This window comes from Pongo abelii, chromosome 12, assembly GCF_028885655.2.
Source record: "Pongo abelii isolate AG06213 chromosome 12, NHGRI_mPonAbe1-v2.0_pri, whole genome shotgun sequence".
Classification (NCBI taxonomy): domain Eukaryota; kingdom Metazoa; phylum Chordata; class Mammalia; order Primates; family Hominidae; genus Pongo; species Pongo abelii.
In genome coordinates, this window is record NC_071997.2 from 39,061,318 (window position 1) to 39,086,121 (window position 24,804).

Consider the following 24,804-nt stretch of genomic DNA (forward strand, 5'->3'; position numbering starts at 1 on the left):
GTGCAGTGGCATGATCTCGGCTCACTGCAACCTCCGCCTCCTGGGTTCAAGCGATTCTTCTGCCTCAGCCTCCTCAGTAGCTAGGAATCCAGGCGCATGCCACCACGCCTGGCTAATTTTTGTGTTTTTAGTAGAGACAGGTTTCACCATGTTGGTCAGGCTGGTGTCGAACTCCTGATCTCATTATCTGTCCACCTCGGCCTTCCAAAGTGCTGAGATTACAGGCATGAGCCACTGCTCCCAGCCAACAGTTTTCCTTTTAGGACTTAGCCTTTTTCATCCCCTGACTAATTTCAGAAGAATTTATCCATTTTAAGGGAAAGCTCTGGGAGAGCAAAGCAAAGAGCATTGGTAAGAAATTGTGAATGAGGTGGATAGAAAACACAAACCGTTTTCCCTCTGCTTGCACACCACAACAATCAACACAAGTTCTTCTGTGACCAAACGTGTGGGAATTTTTCCCCACACACCAAGCAAGCAATCAGTTCTGCAGTGGACACCAGCTGGGCGTTCTCCAATTCAATTCCCACACTATCTACCTGGAGACCACAGATGGAGGGGTCAGCCCTAGAACTGTCTTCTCCTTCTGATGCCAATTGAAAGCCCCAGATTGCTTCACCTGTACTTCTGGCTGACATGCTCTGTAAATTGGGGATCCCACAGCCCCCTCTTCTGGTTCTGTTAATTTGCTAGAGCAACTCACAGAGCTCAGGGAAACACGTTTACTGGTTTATTATTAGTATTATGTTTGTTTGTTTGTTTTGAGACAAAGTCAAGCTCTGTCACCTAAACTGGAGTGCAGTGGAACAATCACAGTTCACTGCAGCCTCCATCTCGTGGACTCAGGCAGTCTTCCTACCTCAGCCTCCCCAGTAGCTGGGACTATAGGCACATGCTACCATGCCTGGCTCTACCAGTTTATTATAAACAATATTACCAGCCAGGCACGGTAGAGCACTCCTGTAATCCTAGCACTTTGAGAGATTCAGGTGGGAGGATTGCTTGAAGCTAGGAGTTCAAGAGCAGCCTGGACAACATAGTGAGATCCTGTCTCTACAAAAAATAACAAAATTAGCCAGGCCTGATGGCACACACAGTCCCAGCTACTTGGGAGGCTGAGGTGGGAAGATCATTAGAGCCTAGGAGTTGGAGGCTACAGTGAGCTATAATCATGCCACTGCACTCCAGCCTGAAAAACAGGGCAAGACCCTGTTTCTGAAAAAAAAATAATAATAATAAAATAAATTTTAAAAAAGGATATTACAAAGGATACAGATGAAGAGATACATAGGGTGAGGTATATAGGGGAAGGTGGTCAGAGCTTCCACACCTTCTCTGGCTGCACCACCCTCTGGGAAACTACACTGTGTTCAGCTATCCAGAAGCTGTCTGCACCCTGTCCTTTTAAATTTTTACGGAGGCTTCATTATGTAGGCATGATGAATTAAACACTTGGCCACTGGTGATCAACTTAACCTTCAGCTCCTCTCTGCCTTTCCTGAAGGCTGGAGGGTGGGGCTGAAAACCCCAACCATATGATTCTGCCTTGGTCTTTCTAGTAACCAGTCCCATCCTAAATCTACCTAGGGGCTGCCAGTCACGAGGCACCTCATTAACATATACAAAGACATCACTTTTAAGATTCCAAGGATTTTAGGAGCTGTATGCCAAGAAACTGGGAGGAAGACCAAATATGTTTTTCACAATGTCACAGTGAGGGTATGCCATGAGCCAGAACAAACAGACCAAAGCAGTATCGCTTTTTGACTCTTGGGAGGCCCTGAGAGGTTAAGCAACTTGCCCAAGGCCACACAATGAGTCTTTCAGCCAGATTTTGAACGCAGGCAGTCTGGATCCATGGTCAGTGTTCTTGACTCCTACCTGTCTTGTTAAAAGATGTTTCCAAATTATAGTTAATCCTAATTTTATTTTATCTTATACAGTGATTATATTTTCAACCTTCTAAAAAAATATATATATATATACACATACATACACCGCTGGGCTACTTTTTTGTGTTTTTATGCAATATACATGTTTCTCTTTCATTTAATACAGAATAAAAGTTGATCATTTCTAACTAAATTAATGGAGTTATTTATGAGTTTTTATACAGTTGTCTTATGGTATCCACAGAGGATTGGTTCCAGGACACCCCCTCCACCCCACTCCCACGTCACCCTCAGAGTTTACCAAAATCTTTGAATGCTCAAGTCCCTGATATAGAATGGTGTACTTATTTGCATGTAACCTATGCACATCCTCCTGTATACTTTTCATTATCTCTAGATTACTTATAATAGCTAATAAAATGTAAATGCTATGTAAATAGTTGTTATACTGTGTTTTAAAATTTGTATTATTTTTATTTTTCTATTGGTATTTTTTTTATTGTTTTGGGTTTTTTCTTCCACATTTTTTTTATCCTTGGTTGATTGAATCCAAGGATGCAGACCCAGCAGATACAGAAGGCTGTTTTGTGGTCATTTTGTTTTTTTGTTTGTAATTGACATAATAATTACACACATGGGGCACAGTGTGATGTTTCAATACATGTATACATTGTGTAAAAATCAAATCAGGGTATTTAACATATCCATCACCTCGTACCTTGATAATTTCTTTGTCATAAGAACATTCAAAATACCGCTTTTCTAGCTATTTTGAAATAGCTATTTTGAAATATTTTGAAATGCAATATATTATTAACCAAAGTCACTCTACTGTGCAATAGAACACTAGAACTTATTCATCCTAACTATAACTTTGTACCCATTGACCATCTTCTCCCCATCCCCTCCACTCCATTCTCCCCAGCCTCCAGCAACCTGTATTTTACTCTCTATTTCTATGAGATCAACCTCTTTAGATTCCACATGAGTGAGATCATGTAGTATTTGTCCTTCTGTGCTTATTTCACTTAATGTAATGTCCTACAGGTTCATCGATGTCGCCACAGATGACAGGATCTCATTCTTTTTTATGGCCAAAGAGTACTCCGCTGGGTATATGTACCGTATTTTTTTAATCCATTCATCCGCTGATGGACAATTAGGTTGCTTCCAAATCTTGGCTATTGTGAATAGTGCTGCAGTAAACATAAGAGTGCAGATATCTCTTCCACATACTGATTCCATTTCATTTGGATATATTCCCAGTAGTGAGATTGCTGGATCATATGGTAGTTCCATTAATTACTGCTAAAAGCTAAACATCAGATTTTTATGCATATAGATGGCATACATTCATCAGAAATATATCGCGCTTCATAAATACTTGTACTTTTGGCTGCACATTATAATGTAGTATGGCATAGTATTGAGTAATAGCATATCAATTTATTATCTTCTGTTAATAAACTTTAAAAACCAATCTGGGCAAGGTAGTGTGTGCCTGTAATCCCAGCGACTCAAGAGGCTGATGTAGAAGGATCACTTGAGCCCAAGCGTTCAAGACAAGCCTGAACAACATAGCAAGACCTAGTCTAAAAACAAAAAGATACATTAAATACATTACAGCTTATTCATTTGAATTAAAAAGTGAAAGCTGGACACAGTAGCTCACACCTGTAATCCCAGCACTTTGGGAGGCCAAAGGTGGGAGGATCACTTGAGGTCAGGAGTTTGAGACCAGCCTAGCCAACATGGTGAAACCCCATCTCAACTAAAAATACAAAAATTAGCTGGACATGGTGGCGGGTGCCTGTAATCCCACCTACTCAGGAGGGTGAGGCAGGAGAATCGCTTGAACCCAAGAGGCAGAGGTTAGAGTGAGCCAAGATTGTACCACTGCACTTCAGACTGGGCAACAGAGCGAGACTCTGGGGAAAAAAAAGTTATTTTTCTAGGAGAAAATCTGCTTTGGTTGGTTCAACAGTAAGAACTGACTTTGCCAGTTAAGCTATGGTAGATATGTTCACTAAATTGGATGAACTAAATCTATAGCCATAATTTGAGGAAACTGAGTTGACAACTGATACATTAAAAATGGATATCATTAAAAATGGATTTTGATAATCAGACAGTGTATGACTTTTGGCATATAACTTGTAAGGAGCTCAAAGACTCAAGGGGAGACATTACTATAACATTTCTCACAAGTTAGTAATGTGAAAAAGGCTTCTTAGCATTTCTATATTTAAAAAAAAAAAGCAACACCCAAAATAGAAAATAGACCTAGAATTAATATTGAACCTGAGTCTTCTAGTGGAAAGCCATATTGATGCATGAGATACATGAAATAATTGTGGGAAGAAAGGGCAGCCCTAGTCATTTCACCATCACTAAGATACGATTTTCAAGTAAACATAGTATAAAAAAACTAATATTTATGTCTTGCTTGTCCTATACCAATCATTCTAATGATAATACAGAAGAAAATAAATGTTAACCTTTACAGCCTTATGGATTCAGAAAGCACATTTTAAAATTTCATGTTATATGTATTTTTTAATTGCAGAAAAGTATGATAGGGTGATCAGTTAAAGACAAGTACAAAAAATATACTAGGATAAAATTGGAGCACATAAAATGAAAACAGTTCAAGAAATGAAAGATGTAAAAATCTTGGCTGTTAAAAGAATGTTTTTTAATGGATTTTGGTCATTTTAAAATGTGCTAGGGCTGAGCATACTGGCTCACGCCTGTGGTCCCAGTGCTTTGAGAGAATGAGGTAGGAGGATTGCTTTGGGCCAGGAGACCATGAACTAGCCTAGGCAACATAGTAAGACTCCCATTTAAAAAAATAATAAAATACAATGTGCTAGAATATTTGCCCTTTGTAAATATGTGAGGTTACAGTGAGAATTACAGATATCGACCTGAAAAATGTGGGAGGAGAGTTGTATGTATGTGCATATTTTCTGGAGGGAGAGGTGATCCATAGCTTTTATCAGATTCATTAAAGGCAGGGTATTTGAGCCAGAAAACAATTCAGCACAGTCAGAGGCCAGGTCACCAGTCCCTGTAGGTGTACTGTTCACTCTAGCCTCTACTTATTCCGTATGTCTTTCCTGTACCAACATGTAGATGTATGGATGGTGCAAAAGAGTATCTGCTTTTTAAAATCCCAGTAGAGTTATAAATTCTTAGAGTAGAACTCTTAGTTTAGAAACATCTTTCCTGTATATCTTCATCAAATAATTATATTTCTCCTGTGATTGTTTCGTGTTTGTAAGTTGGTGGTACCCTCTCTTTCAGTTTGAAGGAAGAAAGTACTGTGAACATGACTTTCAGATGCTCTTTGCCCCTTGCTGTCATCAGTGTGGTAAGTTTTACTGCTAAATGTCAAGTAAAAAGTAAGTTTCCGGCCAGGCGCGGTGGCTCACACCTGTAATCCTAGCACTTTGGGAGGCGGAGGGAGGAGGATCACCTGAGGTCAGGAATTCGAGACCAGCCTGGGCAACATAGGGAAACCTGTCTCTACTAAAAATACAAAAATTACCTGGGCATGGTGGCAGGTGCTGGTAATCCCAGTTATTCAAGAGGCTGAGGAGGAGAATCGCTTGAACCCAGGGGGCAGAGGTTGCAGTGAGCTGAGATTGCACCACTTCACTCCAGCCTGGGCGACAGAGCAAAACTCCATCTTGGGGGGAAAAAAAGTAAGTTTCCAAATTACTTCAGTCGTTTCACACTGGTGAAGTATCGATGGTAAAAATGGTTTTTAGTGCTCATTATGAATAACTGTTGGATACTTCATCACTCCTCTTCCCTATTGTTAATATATAACAAGCTGGAGGAGTATCAAAACCTAGAGATAATTGATTTTTAAGGACATTTAAGGTAGAGGTGTTTGGGGATGAACTAGGACTCCTATCGGGTGGCGTTTGGTAGTGTTCTTTTCCTGTGTTAACACAACCTTTACCTACTTGCTTTTGGTTTTGCCAGGAAAGAGGCAGGGAAGACATCAGTGAGGTGCTTCAGATGCTTAGGGATGCTTAAGCGTTGCTTGCACGGTGCATAAGTGATGGACTTGCTTGCACATTGGCCACTTCACTGGTTGCTAATACCTCTGCCAGGTTTCCAGAGATTGAAGAAACTGGGTAGAATGTTCTAAAGGTTTAATGAAAGAATAAATTAAGTATGGGTTATAAGAAACTGTGCTGTAGATTTCAGTTGTCTATGTTGACAATGACCAGAAATAACCAAAAGGAGCCTAGTAGCTCATTTGGAAAGGAAAGCTAGATTCAGAGATGACACAAAACAGCCCAAAAACGTGGCTGCTGAATCAAAAACAAAAATTCAGATGAAATAAAAACTTTTTTTCTAATGTGCTTACTCTGGTAGACACATAAATAAAAAGTTCTTCTACTGGCCAGGTGTGGTGGCTCAAACGCCTATAATCCTAGCACTTTGGAAGGCCAAGACGGGCGGATCACCTGAGGTCGGGAATTCGACCAACATGGAGAAACCCCATCTCTACTGAAAATACAAAATTAGCCGGGTGTGGTGGCAGGCGCCTGTAATCCCAGCTACCTGGGAGGCTGAGGCAGGAGAATTGCTTGAACCCGGGAGGCAGAGGTTGCAGTGAGCCGAGATGGCGCCATTGCACTCCAGCCTGGACAACAAGAGTGAAACTGTCTCAAAAAAAAAAAAAAAAGTTCTTCTATTGAGAAAGGCTTCAACGGTTTTTTTCCTCACTGTTTTTCCTTAATTGCTGTCTCAGTAAATAAAGTGCCATGCTTGTTACCTAGGATGTTACTTAGTAACATCCTTTGTGTGTTGCTTTCCCACAGGTGAATTCATCATTGGCCGAGTTATCAAAGCCATGAATAACAGCTGGCATCCCGAGTGCTTCCGCTGTGACCTCTGCCAGGAAGTTCTGGCAGATATCGGGTTTGTCAAGAATGCTGGGAGGTAGGTGGATTTTCATCCTTGTCAGATGAGGGTGGATAATGTGACTGTGACAAGATCATGTGTATTCTCCATGTGGGATGTAAGGCAGTTCTGTAGGACACTGAATTGAGGGCATGGGAACTCAGACACTGCAGTGTGTTCACTGAGTGCTGCTGCTGGGAGTGGACCCTTGTGTTGCAGTTCACAGGGCATAACTGCTCCATGCATGGCTGAACTACCAATGGGGGATGTACCTAGATGGAGTTTCTTAAAAATCAGTCAGATATTAGGGTTGGAACACATTTTTCATGTAGCTTGATTCTGCCCTGTTAAGCACAGGAGTGATTTTTTTTAAGAAATGGTTTGTTTTATTTCTTTTCAGAGATAAGGGAAGCATATTTCTTTTTAACCATTAGAAAGAACCTAAAATTTTAAATTTAAGTTTTGGCTCTGTTTAGACACCTGTGTCGCCCCTGTCATAATCGTGAGAAAGCCAGAGGCCTTGGGAAATACATCTGCCAGAAATGCCATGCTATCATCGATGAGCAGCCTCTGATATTCAAGAATGACCCCTACCATCCAGACCATTTCAACTGCGCCAACTGCGGGTACTGGAATTGTTTCTTTTTGATTACACAAGCGGGGGAATGAAAGATTACATTTATCTATATTTCTGTTACTCTAGCAAACCAAATTGTTTTTCTCCAATTTTTAGTCTAGAAAATTTTAAACCTATAGAAGAGTCAAGAGAATGATATAATGAAACCTGTATACCCTTAATTTCGTTTCACCAGTTAACATTTTGCCATGCTTGTGTGCATACAGTCCACATTCTTGTTTCACCCTCCTATGTATGTGTGCACGTGTGCCTGTATACACATACCTCTAAAATTTCTCATGACTCCCAGTATACATCTCCTAGAATAAGGGCATTTTCCTATGGAACCACGATACTTTTTGTAAATTTTTTTTTTCCTTGAGACAGGGTCTCGCTCTATTGCCCAGGCTGAAGTGCAGTGGGCAATCATAGCTCACTGCATCCTCACCCTCCTGGGCTCAAGCAGTCCTCCCACTTCAGCCTCCAGAGTAGCTGGGACCACAGGCACACACCACCCTTCCTGACTAATTTTTTTAAATTTTTTGTAGAGATGAAGCCTTGCTGTGTTGCCCAGGCTGGTCTCAAACTCCTGGACTCAAGCAGTCTACTCATCTCGGCCTCCCAAAGTGCTGGGACTATAGGCATGAGCCACTGCACCTGGCCAGAACCACAATACTCTTATTATGCCTAAGAAAATTAGCAATAATATTATAATATCAACTATCAGTCCATATTAAAAATATTCCCAGTAGCCCCAGAAATATTTGTCATCACTATGTTTTTCCAATCGAAGGGCTAAAAACAAAAAAAGGTCTTATGTCTGTACATGCATAACTTTTACAGTTGTAATAATTAGGTATTATCTTAAAAGATGTTGTTCTATTTATTTAATTTGGCTTGGTTTATATCTAAAAGAAATATATTTAATTTTTTGTCTTCAATAAGTTATGATAAATTCTTAGGCTATGAATTTTTCTCAGTTTGCTGCCTAGTATAAAAATTTAGTGGATAAAGATTCTTGGCCAGGCACGGTGGCTCATGACTGTAATCCCAGCACTTTGGGAGGCCGAGGCGGGCAGATCACAAGGTCAGGAGATCAAGACCATCTTGGCTAACACGGTGAAACCCCGTCTCTACTAAAAAATACAAAAAAAAATTAGCCGGGCACAGTGGCGGGCGCCTGTAGTCCCAGCTACTTGGGAGGCTGAGGCAGGAGAATGGCAGGAACCCGGGAGGTGGAGCTTGCAGTGAGCTGAGATTGCGCCACTGCACTCCAGCCTGGGAGACAGAGCGAGACTCCGTCTCAAAAAAAAATAAAAAAAAATTCTTTACTGTAGTTAATGTGAACTTACTTGCTAAATTATAGTAGGGATGGAGAAGAAACAGTAGGCCAAATATTAAGAAAACAGTTTGGGCCAGGTGCAGTGGCTCACGCCTGTAATCTCAGCACTTTGGGAGGCCGAGGCGGGTGGATCATGAGGTCAGGAGATCGAGACCATCCTGGCTAACATGGTGAAACCCCATCTCTACTAAAAATAAAAAAATTAGCCGGGCGTGTTGGGGGGCACCTGTAGTCCCAGCTACTCAGGAGGCTGAGGCAGGAGAATGGCGTGTACCCGGGAGGCGGAGCTTGCAGTGAGCGTGGATCACGCCACTGCACTCCAGCCTGGGCAACAAAGCAAGACTCGTCTCAAAAAAAAAAAAAAGATGGAAAGAAAACAGTTTGGTTGTATAAGTTCAGCCATCTCATCTTTTGTGATTGAATTATCAGTTTGTACCTTATCTCGTTTTCTTGCCTATCCTTCCTCTTGGGGATTCACCTCTGTCCACTTTTCATTAGCATCTCTCCTAGAGAATTACATAAAAGGGCTGAAATTCAAACAAGTCCATTTGACTAATTGGGACCATCTCTGACCAAATGTTTATAGATGCAGGAGACTTAAAATAATGTTTAATTTGAGTATTTGGAGAAGGAAAATTCTGGGCATTTTGTTGTTTATGAAAATAAACCTATTAACCTATAACTCTTTTCAACAGCTTGTGACAATTTAAATAATTGTTAGTAAATGGAACTAGTCTCCCAACTTCTCAGTTTGCTTGGAAAGGTCGTGTCTTAGTCTATTTTATGCGCCTGTAACAGAATACCACAAACTGGGTAATTTGTAACCAACAGAAGTTTATTTGGCTCATGGTTCTGGAGGCTGGGAAGTCCAAGATCAAGGGGCTGGCATCTGGTGAGGACCTTCTTCTGCATCATTACATAGCAGAGGGCATCACATGGTGGGCGAAGAGGAGGAAGGAAGGAAGAGAAGGAAGGAGGCTGAACTCGTCCTTTTATAAGGAACCCACCCCCTCAGTAACAGCATTAATCCATCTGTGAGGGCAGAGCCTTTGTGATGTAATCACCCCTTAGAGGTCCTACCTCCCAACACCTCTGCATTGGGGATCATGAACTTTGGGGACACAGTCACACCATAGCAGGTAGTATTACTGAGTCTACCCTCAGCACTGTGATTATTCCCTGTAGCTTTTAAAGGAAGACAAGTGGACTAAAATGTAACGTGATAGTATAAGAAGGAAATGATGAATATGACTGGTGTGGTAGTATGTATGTGACCTAGTCTTGCATCTTATCCTTTTAAGATACAGATGTTTTGGTAGGAGTCTGAAACCTGTTCGGGCCTATTAATTCAGGTTATTCTGATCACCTCTAAAGGGGGAAAAAGAAATTTGCAGGGATTGTCATAGTAATGTCTTTAAAAACCTTCTAAAAAGTGTGCTAGCCCCATCGGTTGGCCGTTTTTCTCTCAGTATTAAGCTGGGTGTCTTTCTCACGGACAGGAAGGAGCTGACTGCCGATGCACGGGAGCTGAAAGGGGAGCTATACTGCCTGCCATGCCATGATAAAATGGGGGTCCCCATCTGTGGCGCTTGCCGACGGCCCATCGAAGGGCGCGTGGTGAACGCCATGGGCAAGCAGTGGCATGTGGAGGTGAGTTCTAAATGGCAAAGGGTAATCAATCCTTTCAAATCTCCATGATTAAGGGGTAACCAATACTTTCAAATCTCCATGATTCAGGGGTAACCAGTACTTTCAAATCTTCATGATTCAGGTGTCCTGGCAAGATTAGGAGACTCTAAAGATTAAACATGGACATTTTAAAGACAGTTGACTTTGCTGACAGCCAAGAATATAGAATGTACACTGCTTTTATGAATGTCTCAGTAATGATACAGGATATGCACTTTGGCTCCTAAAGCCTTCTTGAAGCAGGAAGTGCCATGGTCTGTATCCAGCAGCAGCTCCTTCTTTATAGGTGCTACTGAGATGCTCACCTCTATTCTCTTTTTGGGCTATTATAATAGGCTATGTCTTAAAGTAACCTTCAAAGACAGACACCTGAATTACAACTGCAGAAGTATTATATTATGGGGCCACCTATGGCCAAATGAAATGACTATCTCAAACTTTCCTTCATCTTCTCTGAAAATAGGTTAACTTTGGTGTTTACTTTATTAGATATAAAATATGGCAATTCAGAAATGACCTATAGCAATTTTTTTCCAGCATTTTGTTTGTGCCAAGTGTGAGAAACCCTTTCTCGGACATCGCCATTATGAGAGGAAAGGCCTGGCGTATTGTGAAACTCACTATAACCAGGTATTGACCTTAGTCACTGGATGCTAGATAGACTTTTATGAACCTAAGCTTATCAGTAGTTTAGCTACAAGGAAATCTCTTGGAAGATGTACATTGTTCAATAGAGATTTGTTTTTAACTTTTTATTTGGGAAATAATTTCAGACTCAGAAGCTAACTATAAAATATACAAAGAATACCTGTATGCCTTTCATTCAAGTCCACAGTTTGCTTTATCATTTCCCACGCTCAGTCTTCCTGTGTAAAACACATACTTACATGAATATTATATACAAGTACGATGGCTGTTTTTAAAGCATTTGCCAATAAGTTCATCATACTCCTTTACCCCTAAATACTTGACTGTATATTTCCCAAGAATATGGGACTCTCTAACATAATTGTAGTTATCAATATTGATACCGTACTTTAACCCATTTATTCTAGTTTTGTCGCTTGAGTCAATAATATCCTCACAGCATTTTTTCCACTCCCAGACTGGACCCAGCCTAGGGCTGTGATGTTTCTTTAGCCTTCTTAAATCTGGAACGTTTCCAGAGCCTTTTAAAATTTTCGATGACATTGACATTTTGGAGGGATGCAGAGGGCCCCTACCCCATTTTAATAGACTACTTTCCACTAGGATTCACCTGGTGCTTCTCTGTGCTTAGATGAGGTTATACACAGCAGGTTGCGGCCTCATACAGTGGCAGGGCATCCTCTCAGAACCTTGCCCCTGGAGCATTTTATACCTCTCCTGCACTGGTGATCTCCCAGGCATGGTGCTGGCTGATAACATCACTGTGAATTACAATTTCCTTCCCTCCTTTGTAAGAAAGAAGCAATCTGTGGGCAGTCATTTTATGACCATGGAAATGTCCTGTTCCTCATCAACCCGCCCTAGATTTAGCACCCCTTGATGATTCTTGTCTTTGTGCCAGCTGCAGACGACGCTTCTCCAGCCCCATGCCCTCCACCCATAGTCCGGTCCTCAGCGCTCTGCCTGAGCAAGAGCCCACCTCCTCTCCCGTCTGTAGGTTTATTCATTTGTCTATTTCTTATCCATATGGACTCACAGATTTCTGTATTTTGCATCACTTATTTGGGTGTTCAGACTGTCATCCGGAAAGTTTTTCTTTTAATTGATGATAGTGAATTACTTTCATTGTAAGAAGTAAAAACTTGTCAAAGAACTTTTACTGATTTTCTCTAGTAGTGATAAACCTTCAATTTAGATAGCCAGCTATTTTGAAATGTTCAGTGTTCTAAAAATTCTAACACATCTTGAACTTTGACCACCTTTTTTTATTTTCAGCTATTTGGTGATGTTTGTTTCCACTGCAATCGTGTTATAGAAGGTGATGGTAAGTATCTGTGTGAGTTTTAGATTGGTACCACTTTGACACAAAAACACTTGGGTAATGTGGAAATTCAGGTTGGTGATTGCTATGGTTTGGAATGTGATCATTATCAGTTACTTTTTCTCTGTCTTTGGCGTATTTTCCAAGTAATCTGTAGCAGTAAGATGATAATATCAAAGAGTTGGATTTGTTACTAATTTATGACACTACTTTCGGCCACTGCTGCAGTGTTGTATGCCAGCAATCATGAGAACAGTCCCTGGTGGACCCTAAGACCTGTTTCTGTGTCCAGTTTCAGGAAGCTCTAGAACAACGTTTATTAGGAACAGTTTAATCTGCTATCGTAGTTAGGAAGAGGCACTTTAACCTGCACATGCTAAAAGCTGGCAGTTATCAGCAAGCATATCTAGGACTTACCACCCTTGTACTGTGGTAATTAGGCTGGGCTGATTGATTGGAACAGAAAGGAAGCAGCTGTGTTTGCTAAGAGTTGCTAACACAATTCTGCCAGAGACTTCCTGGCAAAGTTTTGAACAATCCTGTTTTCAGCATGATTCATGGCTCCCTGCAGACATCACCTAATTCAGGAAATACTTTTGGAACACTGTTCATGTGCAGTTTGTGAAAACAATCCAGGAAAACAATCTTTAGTGCCATTGAAAATAAAACTTACCTCCCTCCTCTGTGAAATAGATGCCCGGTGAAAGAAGCTTCAAAGGAAGCTGTCTTGTTATCATCAGCTCTGGAAAAAAGACTCCTACAGGGGCAAATAAGTTAATGTCTGGATTTTTGAAAATTATTTACCTAGTTCATATTTCCTTGTTGGGCCAACAGCAGTAGGGACAGAAACAGCAAGCTCACCTAAACAACATGATGCATGGACAGTTGCCACATGTGCCCAGGCCAAGGGGGCACAGTTGCTGGTGTAAGACATGGCACACATCATTTATAACTTCACAGGATACTTAAGGACAGGGGAAGATTAAAGTCAGCCCTCCGTATCCAGGAGCTGGATGCAAACATCCGTGGATTCAACCAACTATGGATCAAAAATATTTAGAGAAAAATAACAAAATAACAATACAAATAGTACAGTATAATGACTATTTACATATCATTTACATTGTACTAGGCATTATAATTAACCTAGAGATGATCTAAAGTATACGAGACAGGACCAGGCGCAGTGGCTCACGCCTGTAATCCCAATACTTTGGGAGGCCGAGGCGGGCAGATCAACTGAGGTCAAGAGTTCAAGACCAGTCTGGCCAACATGGTGAAACCCCATCTCTACTAAAAATACAAAAAATTAGCTGGGTGTGGTGGTGCATGCCTATAATCCCAGCTACTCGGGAGGCTGAGGCAGGAGAATCACTTGAACCTGGGAGGCAGAGGTTGCTGTGAGCCAAGATCACACCATTGCACTCCAGCCTGGGCAACAAGAGCAAAACTTCGTCTCAAAAATAAATAAACAAGACAATGTACATAGGTTATATGCATTTTATATCAGGGACTTGAACGTCTGAGATTTTGGTATCCTCACAGCATCCTAGAAACAGTATCCTGCACATACTGAGCAACAACTGTATACATAAAGGTTGAGGGCCGGGTGTGGTGGCTTACACCTGTAATCCCAGCACTTAAGGAGGCCGAGACAGGAGAATTTCTTGAGGCCAGGAGTTCGATACCAGCCTGGGCAACATAGCAAGACCTCCATCTCTACAAAATAAAAATAAAAAATTAGCCAGATATGGTAGCACACACCTATGGTCCCAGCTACACAGGAGAACGAGATGAGAAGATTGCTTGAGCCCAGGAGTTTGAGCTGTGATCACACCACTGCAATACAGCCTGGACAACAGAGCGAGACCCTGTCTGAAAAACAAAAGAAAAGAAGCTGTCAAGAAAGAGGTTCTTGGCTGGGCATGGTGGTTCATGCCTATAATCTCAGCATTTTGGGAGACCGAGGCAGGCAGATTGCTTGAGCCCAGGAGTTCAAGACAGGCCTGGGAAACATGGCAAGACCGTGTCTCTACAAAAAATACAAAAATTAGCCAGGTATAGGCCGGGCGCAGTGGCTCACGCCTGTAATCCCAGCACTTTGGGAGGCCAAGACGGGCGGATCACAAGATCAAGAGATCGAGACCATCTTGGCCAACATGGTGAAATCCCGTCTCTACTAAAAATACAAAAATTAGCTGGGCATGGTGGCACGTGCCTGTAGTCTCAGCTACTCGGGAAAATGAGGCAGGAGAATCGCTTGAACCCAGGAGGCAGAGGTTGCAGTGAGCCATGATTGCGCCACTGCACTCCAGCCTGGCAACAGAGCGAGACTCCGTCTCAAAAAAAAAAAAAAAAAAAAAAATTAGCCAGGTGTAGTGGCGTGTACCTGTAGTCCCAGCTACTCAGGAGGCTGAGGTGGGAGGATCACTTGAGCCTGGGAGGTTGGGGCTACAGTGAGCCAAGATTGTGCCAGTGTACTCCAGCCTGGGCTACAGAGCAAGACCCTGTCTCATTTTAAAAAAAAAAAAAAAGGTTCTTGAGAACCTCCACCAAGTGCCACAGACACAGTCGTAGTTCTGTTTTAGAGTTGAAATTCTAAGCTGCCCTGCTCCCCATACTGATGTATTTCCATGTGACCAGATCTCTTTCCTCTTTCTCCAGTGGTCTCTGCTCTTAATAAGGCCTGGTGTGTGAACTGCTTTGCCTGTTCTACCTGCAACACTAAATTAACACTCAAGTAAGTCTATGGTTTTGTCCAGTGTGAATCCTAAGACTGAAAACTTTGGGGGGACACTTAAAAAAAAATCCTAGAATTTAGAAAAAGAGAATTATTTGATTTCTTATTTCCTCTTTCTGTTCAGGCCTTCTGAAAGTAAAGGTTCTTCCTTTAATTGTTCCCTGTTCTTTCTTCTATTCCTTCTTTGTCCTACTCAAAGGGATAAGTTTGTTGAAATTGACCTAAAGCCAGTCTGCAAACACTGTTATGAGAAAATGCCAGAAGAATTTAAGAGGCGACTTGCCAAACGGGAGAGAGAAGCAAAGGATAAGGACAAGCAGAAAAAGAAAAAGCCAGTCTGTTTGTAAACTTTTCTATCCCTGTGTCATCATTTTTACTACTTTCTCCTTTGGTTAGTCCTTTGGAATACGTTTTTATTCTGTTTCTGTCTTTTGCTTTCTTCCCCCCCTGCAACTTTTGGGCATGTATTTGTAGTCATCAGAGATTGAAATACAAATATTTGTCCTATGTAGAATTGGTCCTTTTGCATAACTGCTAAAATTACAAAAATTAAATGAATACACCCCATACTTAATACAATTTTGTAGTCATGTACTTCACTTACTCTGTAGGCTCAATCACTCACCTCATTTTTTAAACACCATATGATATACATTTCTTTCATTTTTTTAAAAATGGATTTAAAGGGAAGAATTCTAATCTCTTAATAGACCCTGGAAAACGTTTTAAAGGATTTTTGTCTGATTAACTGTAGCTTTTAAAATCCTGATTTTTGGTTTCCTTGCCACATCATTTAATTGATAAATTATAAGTGTTGTTTGATATTTTTTAAAATGCATATATTCTAAGTTATGTATTAAATTATTTCAACATGGCCAGGCATGGTGGCTCACGCCTATAATCCCAGAACTTTAGGAAGCCAGAGCGGAAGGATTGCCTGAGCCCAGGATTTTGAGACCAGCCTGGACAACATGCCTAGACCCCATCCGTCAAAAAAAAATAAACAAATTAGCCAGGCGTGGTGGCCCATACCTATAGTCCCAGCTACTCAGGAGGCTGAGGCTGCTGCAGTGAGCCATGACTGCCACTGCACTCCAGCTTGGGCAACAGAGTGAGACTCTGTCTCAAAAAAAAAAAATCTTTCAGCATGTTTCATATCTAAGCAAAGTCCATCTGATTTACATAAGACATCTTCTTCTGTGATGTTCAAATATGCATTCATACAATACCCATATGCTACTGTTTATGAATTCATTTCCTCAGTGTCTTCAAACTCTTTTTTTATTCCTGATTTTTATGAGAAGTATTTCAATCTTTGAAATTCTCTTGAATTACTAGGATGATTGTTCCAGTTTTCTCTCATAGTTACCATTGTGTTTGGAGCTCTAAAAATATTTTGTTTCAGTTTACATGTTTCCTTCTATAAAGAGGAATTAAATGTAAATGTAAGATTAAAACAATGAAGCTGGGCATGGTGGCTCACGCCTGTGATCCCAGCACTTTGAGATGCCAAGGCAGCAGATCACTTGAGATCAGCCTGGGCAACATGGTGAAACCCTGTCTCTACTAAAAATACAAAAAAATTAGCCAGGCATGGTGGCAGGTGCCTGTAATCCCAGCTACTTGTGAGGCTGAGACAGGAGAATCGCTTGAACCTGAGAGGCAGAGGTTGCAGTGAGCCGAGATCGTGCCACTGCATTCCACCCTGGGCGACAGAGTGAGACTCTGTCTCAAAAAAAAATAATATAAAAAAGATTAAAACTGGAAAGCTTGCTAAGGTAGTCTGTCTGAAAACAGGAATAATTTTTTTCTTTTATCAAAAAAATGGCAGTTTTAATAGCTTTTGCTCTAAGATGACCTTGGGAGAAAAGCCGTAAAATAATTCCCAGTGTGGTGTTTTAAAATAGAAGATTTTTCATTTTAAATATGTGTTTAGGAATTTCCTTTGTTACTAACATTGTCCTTTAAAATGATCTTGAAGCAAAGTCTAGTTTAATATAATGTTTAAATGCAGTAAAAATATCAGCAGATTTTATAATTTTTGTCATAGATAGCAATATACCACTAGATTTATTTCACAAATGCTACCTGAATATAATTTCACAGACAATGAACAAGTTTTACCAAGTTGTATATTTACTCAATTCAAAATTAAACACTCTGGATTTCAACAGTAATAAGCTCCTGTGGTTACCTGTTGGAAATGCATTACAGATGGTCAGGAGGCTCTCTGAAAAGTTGTCTTCTCCAGGACCGTTTTAAAAATAAATTAATAATGTGTATTGCTCTAGCTTTTCAAAAGAATAGTTGAGTTCTTCAAATAGCTACCGCTTACAATACAACCACAGGTGATCTGGTTACATTTATGGTAAGAGTGATTAAAAACTTTCTTCCAACCTTTCTGTCAGATAACCAAAATAACCCCTTATAATTTAAAATTAATTAAACCTCATGGCTACCTGATTTAAAGTACTAAGTAAGATCATGTTGCCTCCAATAAAGAAATCATTCACATTATAAAAATATGATTCTTTCCTTTAGATAAATTTATCTTTAAGGTATTCTAAAATGTGATTACCATCCTAGGAAATACGGCAGGACCCTGTCTCTACAAAAAAAAAATTTTAAGTTAGCCAGGCATAGTAGTATGCACCTGTGTCCCAGCTATTCAGGAGGCTGAGGTGGGAAGGATGGCTTGAGTCCAGGAGTTAGAGGCTGCAGCGAGCTGTGATCACCACTGCACTCCAGCCTGGGTGACAGTCGAGGCTCTGTTTCCAAAAAAAAAAAAAAAAGTGATTGACTGTATTTAAGTAAATTATATTTACATTAGATTTCCTGTTTACTTAGTACTGAATAAAATGTAATCTACAGTCTGTGTTACACAGATGGATGTATAGAACAAATTTATAAGGACTTTTTTTTTCAAATGATACTAAATTTTTATATATATATCACAATAAGAATTGAGGTTAGAATTATGGTTTTTTACTAACATGAATATAATATCATCACCTAGTGGCCTTTGTTTAGTTCGGTACAATTACTTCACATCATTTATGTATCTTTGTTGAATATGTTTCCACTAATTTCTTTTTTTTTATAATTATTATCTTTAGGAATAAGTTTGTGGAGTTCGACATGAAGCCAGTCTGTAAGAAGTGCTATGAGAAATTTCCATTGGAGCTGAAGAAAAGACTTAAGAAACTAGCTGAGACCTTAGGAAGGAAATAAGTTCCTTTATTTTTTCTTTTCTATGCAAGATAAGAGATTACCAACATTACTTGTCTTGATCTACCCATATTTAAAGCTATATCTCAAAGCAGTTGAGAGAGAAGAGGACCTGTATCAATGGTTTTATGTCATTTTTTTAATTAAAAAAGAAAAATTCCTGTAATCGTGTTTAAAACACAGATGAAGTCAGTATTTGCGTTTGTTAACCCTTATCCATTTGTTGACATGTAGACTGTTTACAAAAAAAAAAAAAACACGTGGTTAAATGTTAAATTTTAATTAAGGCCCCCAAAAATTAAATATAACTTTTTAAAATGAAAGGAGTCACCTTTTACATGACTCAGGTGAAAAAACAGTATAAACATTAATTTACTTTCTATTCAAAAGAAGATTCCAACTGCTGTTGGGGAAGGACACAGAAAAGAAAAATAACCACCCAAGAAAAACAAAACAATCTTTAGTATATTTATCAAACTAGTAGCTATAAAGTGAATATGCACATTGCTAAGACAGAAAACAAGTGTAATTCAGAACTACTTGATTTTTTTTTAGTTAAATGCAATAATTATTATGCTTAGTTTTATAACCTGCTCTCCTTGTGAATTCTTCCTTCAAATGATTACTTAACACAGTAGTAATAGCTAGCTAGTAGGATGTCTTTTAAATTTTTGTTCAAAAAAATTTATACCAGATATTTGGAAATATACTTTACAATATTGGAAAATGAAGTATTTTTAATGTATTACAGCAATTGTTTCTAAGCTTAATGTTAGGCATGTAGTCTTAGAATAGGACATGAAATTAAATTGTATGTAGCTTGGAACGTATTGCTTCAGAAAACTGAATGTGTATGTCGGTCATATTGCCTTTATAACCATGCTAATATCTATGCTTTATACATACTCAAACTTGCCTTGGCTTAAAAAAATACATACTACATGCTTAAATCAGAAATGCTAGCCATCTCACAGAATACCAACTGAAACTAAGTGCATTGAGATCTGAGATTGGTAAACCCAGATTCATTTACCACAGCTGTAATTAAGTTTTTAGAAACTCTATTCTCCTCTTTTTGGGGAAATCCATTGAAGTTAATTTCTGTTATCTTATTAGAAGAAAATGATGTTGATATGTTTCAGATTTTCCATTTCAAATCTTATAATTAATTGGATTTATTTACTATAAGTAGGAGGTATAAATGACACTCTTAAATTGGAAGGAGGGGTGTTTTAGTGTCTGTTTTAGGTCAAAATTAATGATTCAATTTTTATCAAAAGTTTTATCCTGAAGTTTCAGGACCACTCTTCCTTAATAAACTTGTTAATGGAAAGCAAGCTTTATGAACATTTAAAAATGTTGCTGCTGCTTTGTTACTTAAAAAGAAAGTTGCCAAGAGAGACTTCTTAGGGAAAATATTTGTTTTTTTTTCCAAAAATTGCTGAAATATGGTTTTGCCATTTTTAAAAAGTCTCAGGTTATTACCACTCTGCCATTAAATATTTGTATGCCTGCATTTTTAAAAATTCTGTGCATGTACTTTATAGAGTACATTCTATTTCTGTTTTCAGATACCCTACAACCAATTTTTTTTAGTAATCTTTTAGAATTAAAATTATCATAAATGATTGAAAATAATAATCACATAGTTTAAGATTGTATGTGTTCAGTAGTTTAAAACAATCTTTGCATTTGACAGTAAGAATCAAAGTCCCTTCAGTGTGCCTTTGTCAGCTAATATGTGACCAGCAATGACAACCTTGGGAGTATTTATTAAATATTATACTATGAATATAGGCAACATAGGACAGGGTTTGCAGTATAGAGTCTTGATGCTAAATTCTCATATACCTCTACACGAGAAATATGGAGGAGGAAAACAAGCATTTACATATATTCTTCGTCACTTTGAAGATGCATGGCCTGAACTCGACTGCTTGTGTTTGTTTACATATCAGGCATAGCCAGGCATCTCCTGTAGCCAGAGGTTCCATTGCTGTCTTTGCTCAGTCCTCTTTTAAAATATGAATTAGTGGACAGGCGCGGTGGCTCACACCTGTAATCCCAGCACTTTGGGAGGTCGAGGCAGGTGGATCATGAGGTCAGGAGATCAAGATCATCCTGGCTAACACCGAAACCCCATCTCTACTACAAAAAAATTAGCTGGGCGTGGTGGCGGGTGCCTGTAGTCCCAGCTACTCGGGAGGCTGAGGCAGGAGAATGGCGGGAACCCAGGAGGCAGAGCTTGCAGTGAGCCAAGATTGCGCCACTGCACTCCAGCCTGGGCAACAGAGCAAGACTCCGTCTCAAAAAAAATTAAAAAATAAAAATAAATTATGAATGAGTATTTTCTAGAAATTCAACTTGCTAAGCCTGTAATACTTAAGGGTAGTTTATCTAGATACAGTACTTTCTTCCCTGATAAGTAGTATCATTGGAGCCCTTAGGTATAGGAGAAGAGGAAGAAGTTTAAAAAGTGTACCTGGGCCGGGTGTGGTGGCTCACTCCTGTAATCCCAGCACTTTGGGAGGCCGAGGGGGGCAGATCACGAGGTGAGGAGATTGAGACTTTCCCGGCTAACACGGTGAAACCCCGTCTCTACTAAAAATACAAAAAAACATGAGCCAGGCGTGGTGGCGGGCACCTGTAGTCCCAGCTACTCGGGAGGCTGAGGCAGGAGAATGGCTTGAACCCAGGAGGCGGATCTTGCAGTGAGCTGAGATCGCGCCACTGCACTCCAGCCTGGGTGACAGAGCAAGACTCCGTCTCAAAAAAAAAATAAAAAGTGTTTAAGTGGATTAAAAGAGAAACTTGGTCTAGTTCATAATATTTTTAATAGGGCTTTCCCTGGCTGCTGGAAAACTTAGGCCAGTAAGCATCTCTTTGTTTAAAGTCCTACAAGACAATTTGAAATAATTCATTGTTCATGCCAAAATTCTAAGTACTGTTTTTCTTAGCAAGTGTGATATAACCGGGAAAAATGGGTACAACTAAAAGATTCTTTGGATCATACTCAAAGCCTTATTAGCACTGCACCTCAATAATAGGTCATTTTGCCTCACTCATTTGCCAAAGTAGCCATTTCTAAGTTAAGGAAGTTTTTAGGTAGGCTCATAGCCTTGTGTTTCATTTTAGATTGTAAGCTCAATGGCAGGGATACTATATCGATAATTATGTTTTCATACAGCAACCATCACAGTATATTCTTGGTGCTTAATAAATGTTAATAATTGTTAACGATAACCTGTTGTATATTGTTTAATTTGAATGGTATATATGTGAAATACATATGAAAATTGAAGTATTCATGAATATATAATAGAAACAAGTAAATGAATAAAATGACCTGGTTACTATAGATAAGCCAAATTTTGAACCATTTAGAACAATGGTGTAGTCTTCCCTCTATTCAATGTAAATGCTGGGGTTTTTTTAATTATTCTTATTCTTAAGAAAGGAGATAACAGGCCAGGCACAGTGGCTCACACCTGTAATCCCAGCACTTTGGGAGGCCGAGGCCAGTGGATCACTTGAGGTCAGGAGTTTGAGACCAGCCTGGCCAACACGGTGAAACCTCATCTCTACTAAAGATACAAAAATTAGTAGGGCGTGGTGGTGTGCACCTGTAGTCCCAGCTACTTGGGAGGCTGAGGCAGTAGAATCACTTGGATCCAGGAGGCAGAGGTTTCAGTGAGCTGAGACTGTGCCATTGCACTCCAGCCTGGGTGACAGAGTAAGGAAGACTCCATCTCAAAAAAAAAAAAAAAAAGAAAGGAGATATACAGCTTAATAAACAATTCAGCAAGCCCTGAGTCACTGTGCGCAGTGTGTTGGGAAGTCCGCATCCACCTTAAATGTAGAGAATCCTGGGGGCTCTGTCTGAGTCTTGCATTCCATTTCCTTCCCTGTGGAGGTGAGACAGGTCATTACATCTCCCTGTGGGAAGTGTTGGATGGGGTGAGCACAGAGCATGCTAGACCATAGTGGCAGGAGCCCAGGGAGGGGAGGAGAGGGGAGGCTTCCTAGAGGAGCTGGATCTTGAGAGATGAACAGAAGTTGGCCAGGCAGGGAAGGAGGATAGGGAGTGGGCATCCCAGGCCACGGCAGAAGGACTGCTTGAGCCCAGGAGTTCCAAGACAAGCCTGGGCAACATAGCAAGACCCCAGTTCTACAAAAATTAAAAACTAGGCAGGTGTGGTGGTGAGACCCCGTCTCTACAAAAAATCAAAAAGTTAGGCATGGTGGCACATGTCTATGGCGACCAGCTACTCTGGAGGCTGAGGATGGCTTGAGCCCAGGTCAAGGCTGCAGTGAGCTTTGATCGCACTGCTGCACTCCAGCACTCCAGCCTGGGTGACAGCGAGACCCTGTCTGAAAAAAAATTTTTTTAAATCTACTTGGGAAATACTTATAATAGTAAAAGCAGGATCTAAAATACTATACATGATCATAAGTATGTGCAAAATGGCCTTTTGAAAAGATGGAATATATCGAAATGTCACGGAAATGATTTTTAAATTTTTTGTTTGGAGTTTTTTTTTTTTTTTTTTGTAGAGAAAGGGGACTCTTCAGATGGTGTTTTCAGCTTGCCAAAATTCTATAATAATAGGAAATGGTAACTTTATTTTTTGAACGTGCTCTGTTAAATCAAATGCATATGCTACAATATTGTTTTCATAATTTTTTGGCAAAATTTTCCCCACAGATGGAGCTATGCTGAGCTTTAGCTGCTTTTAAGCAGCTCCTGTCTTAATTATCACAAATTCTAACTTAGTAGAGTTAAAAGTAAAGCCTTCACTCTGATGAGCCAGTCACCCTGCCTGGTAAAATTTTAGATCTCAGAAGCCATTTACCCTTGCAATAAAAATTAGTGACATTCTGGCCAGGCGTGATGGCTCACACCTGTAATCCCAGCACTTTGGGAGGCCGAGGCAGGCAGATCACCTGAGGTCGGGAATTCGAGACTAGCCTGACCAACATGGAGAAACCCTGTTTCTACTAAAAATACAAAATTAGCCAGGCATGGTGGCACATGCCTGTAATCCCAGCTACTTGGGAGGTTGAGTCAGGAGAATCGCTTGAACCCGGGAGGCGGAGATTGCCGAGAGCCGAGATCGCACCATTGCACTCCAGCCTGGGCAACAAGAGTGAAACTCTGTCTCAAAAAAAAAAAAAGAACAACTAGAGCAGTGGTCCCTAAGTGAAGCTTCCTCTGTATTTACATCCTCTCCTTATCACTTGCATCACCATCTGCCTCCTGTCAAATCATCGGGGGCATCAGATTCATATAGGGGTACAAACCCTGTTGTGAACTGTGCATGTGAGGGATCTAGGTTGGGTGCCTTATGAGAATCTGATGCCTGATGATCTGTCTCTGTCTCCCATCACCCTCAGATGGGACCATCTAGTTGCGGGAAAACAAGCTCAGGACCCCCACAGATTCTACCTTATAGTGAGTTGTGTAATTATTATATATTACAATGTAATAATAGAAGTAAAGTACACAATAAAGGTAATATGCTTGAATCATCCTGAAACCATCTCCACCACCACCAACTGTGGAAAAATTGCTTTCCATGAAACTGGTCCATGGTGCCAAAAAGGTTGAGGACCACAAAAAAAAGAAGTGCATCAGAGGCCAGGCACGGTGGCTCACACCTGTAGTCCCAGCCCTTTGGGAGGCCTAGACAGGCAGATGGCTTGAGTCCAGGAGTTCAAAACCAGCCTGAGCAACACAACGAAACCCCATCTCTACTAAAAATACAAAAAATTAGCCAGGTGTGGTAGCATGCACCTGTAGTCCCAGCTACTTGGGAGGCTGAGGCGGAAGAATCCCCTGAGCCCAGGACGTCGAGGCTGCAGTGAGCCATGATCATACCACTGTACTCCAGCCTGGGCGACAAAGTGAGACCTTTCTAAAAAAAAAGAAAAAGCATCAGCATATAATGTGGTAAGAATCAATGTTAGAAATATGAATGGGAGACCAGGCATGGTAGCTCATGCCTGTAATCCCAGCACTTTGAGAGGCCGAGGCAGGCAGATCACCTGAGATCAGGAGTTCAAGACCAGCCTCACCAACATGGTGAAATCCCATCTCTACTAAAAATACAAAAATTAGCTGGGTGTGGTGGTGGGTGCCTGTAGTCCCAACTACTCAGGAGGCTGGGGCAAGAGAGTCACTTGAAACCAGGAGGCAGAGGTTGCAGTGAGCTGCAATTGCACCAGTGCACTCCAGCCTGGGTGACAGAGCGAGACTATCTCAAAAAAAAAAAAAAAAAAAAAAATATATATATATATATATATATATATATATATATATGAATGGGATAGAGATTGCTCAGAGAGACTGGGTGATTGTAGGGCATCTGCAAAGATTTCCCAAAGGTGGTGATGGCTGCAGTGGGG

General features: G+C 40.4%; 1 protein-coding gene across 14 annotated transcripts in view; it reads left to right on the forward strand.

The window, feature by feature from the left end:
• The window catches only part of LIMS1 (LIM zinc finger domain containing 1), a 150,597-nt gene extending 131,922 nt beyond the window's left edge, over positions 1-18,675 (forward strand). For 11 of the 14 annotated variants that reach the window (XM_054547879.2, XM_054547889.2, XM_054547886.2 and 8 more), the window contains 8 exons: positions 5,199-5,265; positions 6,734-6,854; positions 7,292-7,441; positions 10,273-10,423; positions 11,000-11,092; positions 12,386-12,434; positions 15,096-15,171; positions 15,371-15,557. In XM_054547879.2, coding sequence (XP_054403854.1) covers positions 5,199-5,265; positions 6,734-6,854; positions 7,292-7,441; positions 10,273-10,423; positions 11,000-11,092; positions 12,386-12,434; positions 15,096-15,171; positions 15,371-15,518 — 855 coding nt within the window. In that variant the 3' untranslated portion in view covers positions 15,519-15,557. Of the gene's footprint in view, positions 1-5,198; positions 5,266-6,733; positions 6,855-7,291; positions 7,442-10,272; positions 10,424-10,999; positions 11,093-12,385; positions 12,435-15,095; positions 15,172-15,370; positions 15,558-18,287 lie in introns of those variants that run through there. The other 3 variants (XM_054547881.2, XM_054547877.2, XM_024242601.3) reach the window with 1 other exon arrangement.
• The last annotated feature ends 6,129 nt before the right edge of the window (positions 18,676-24,804 follow it).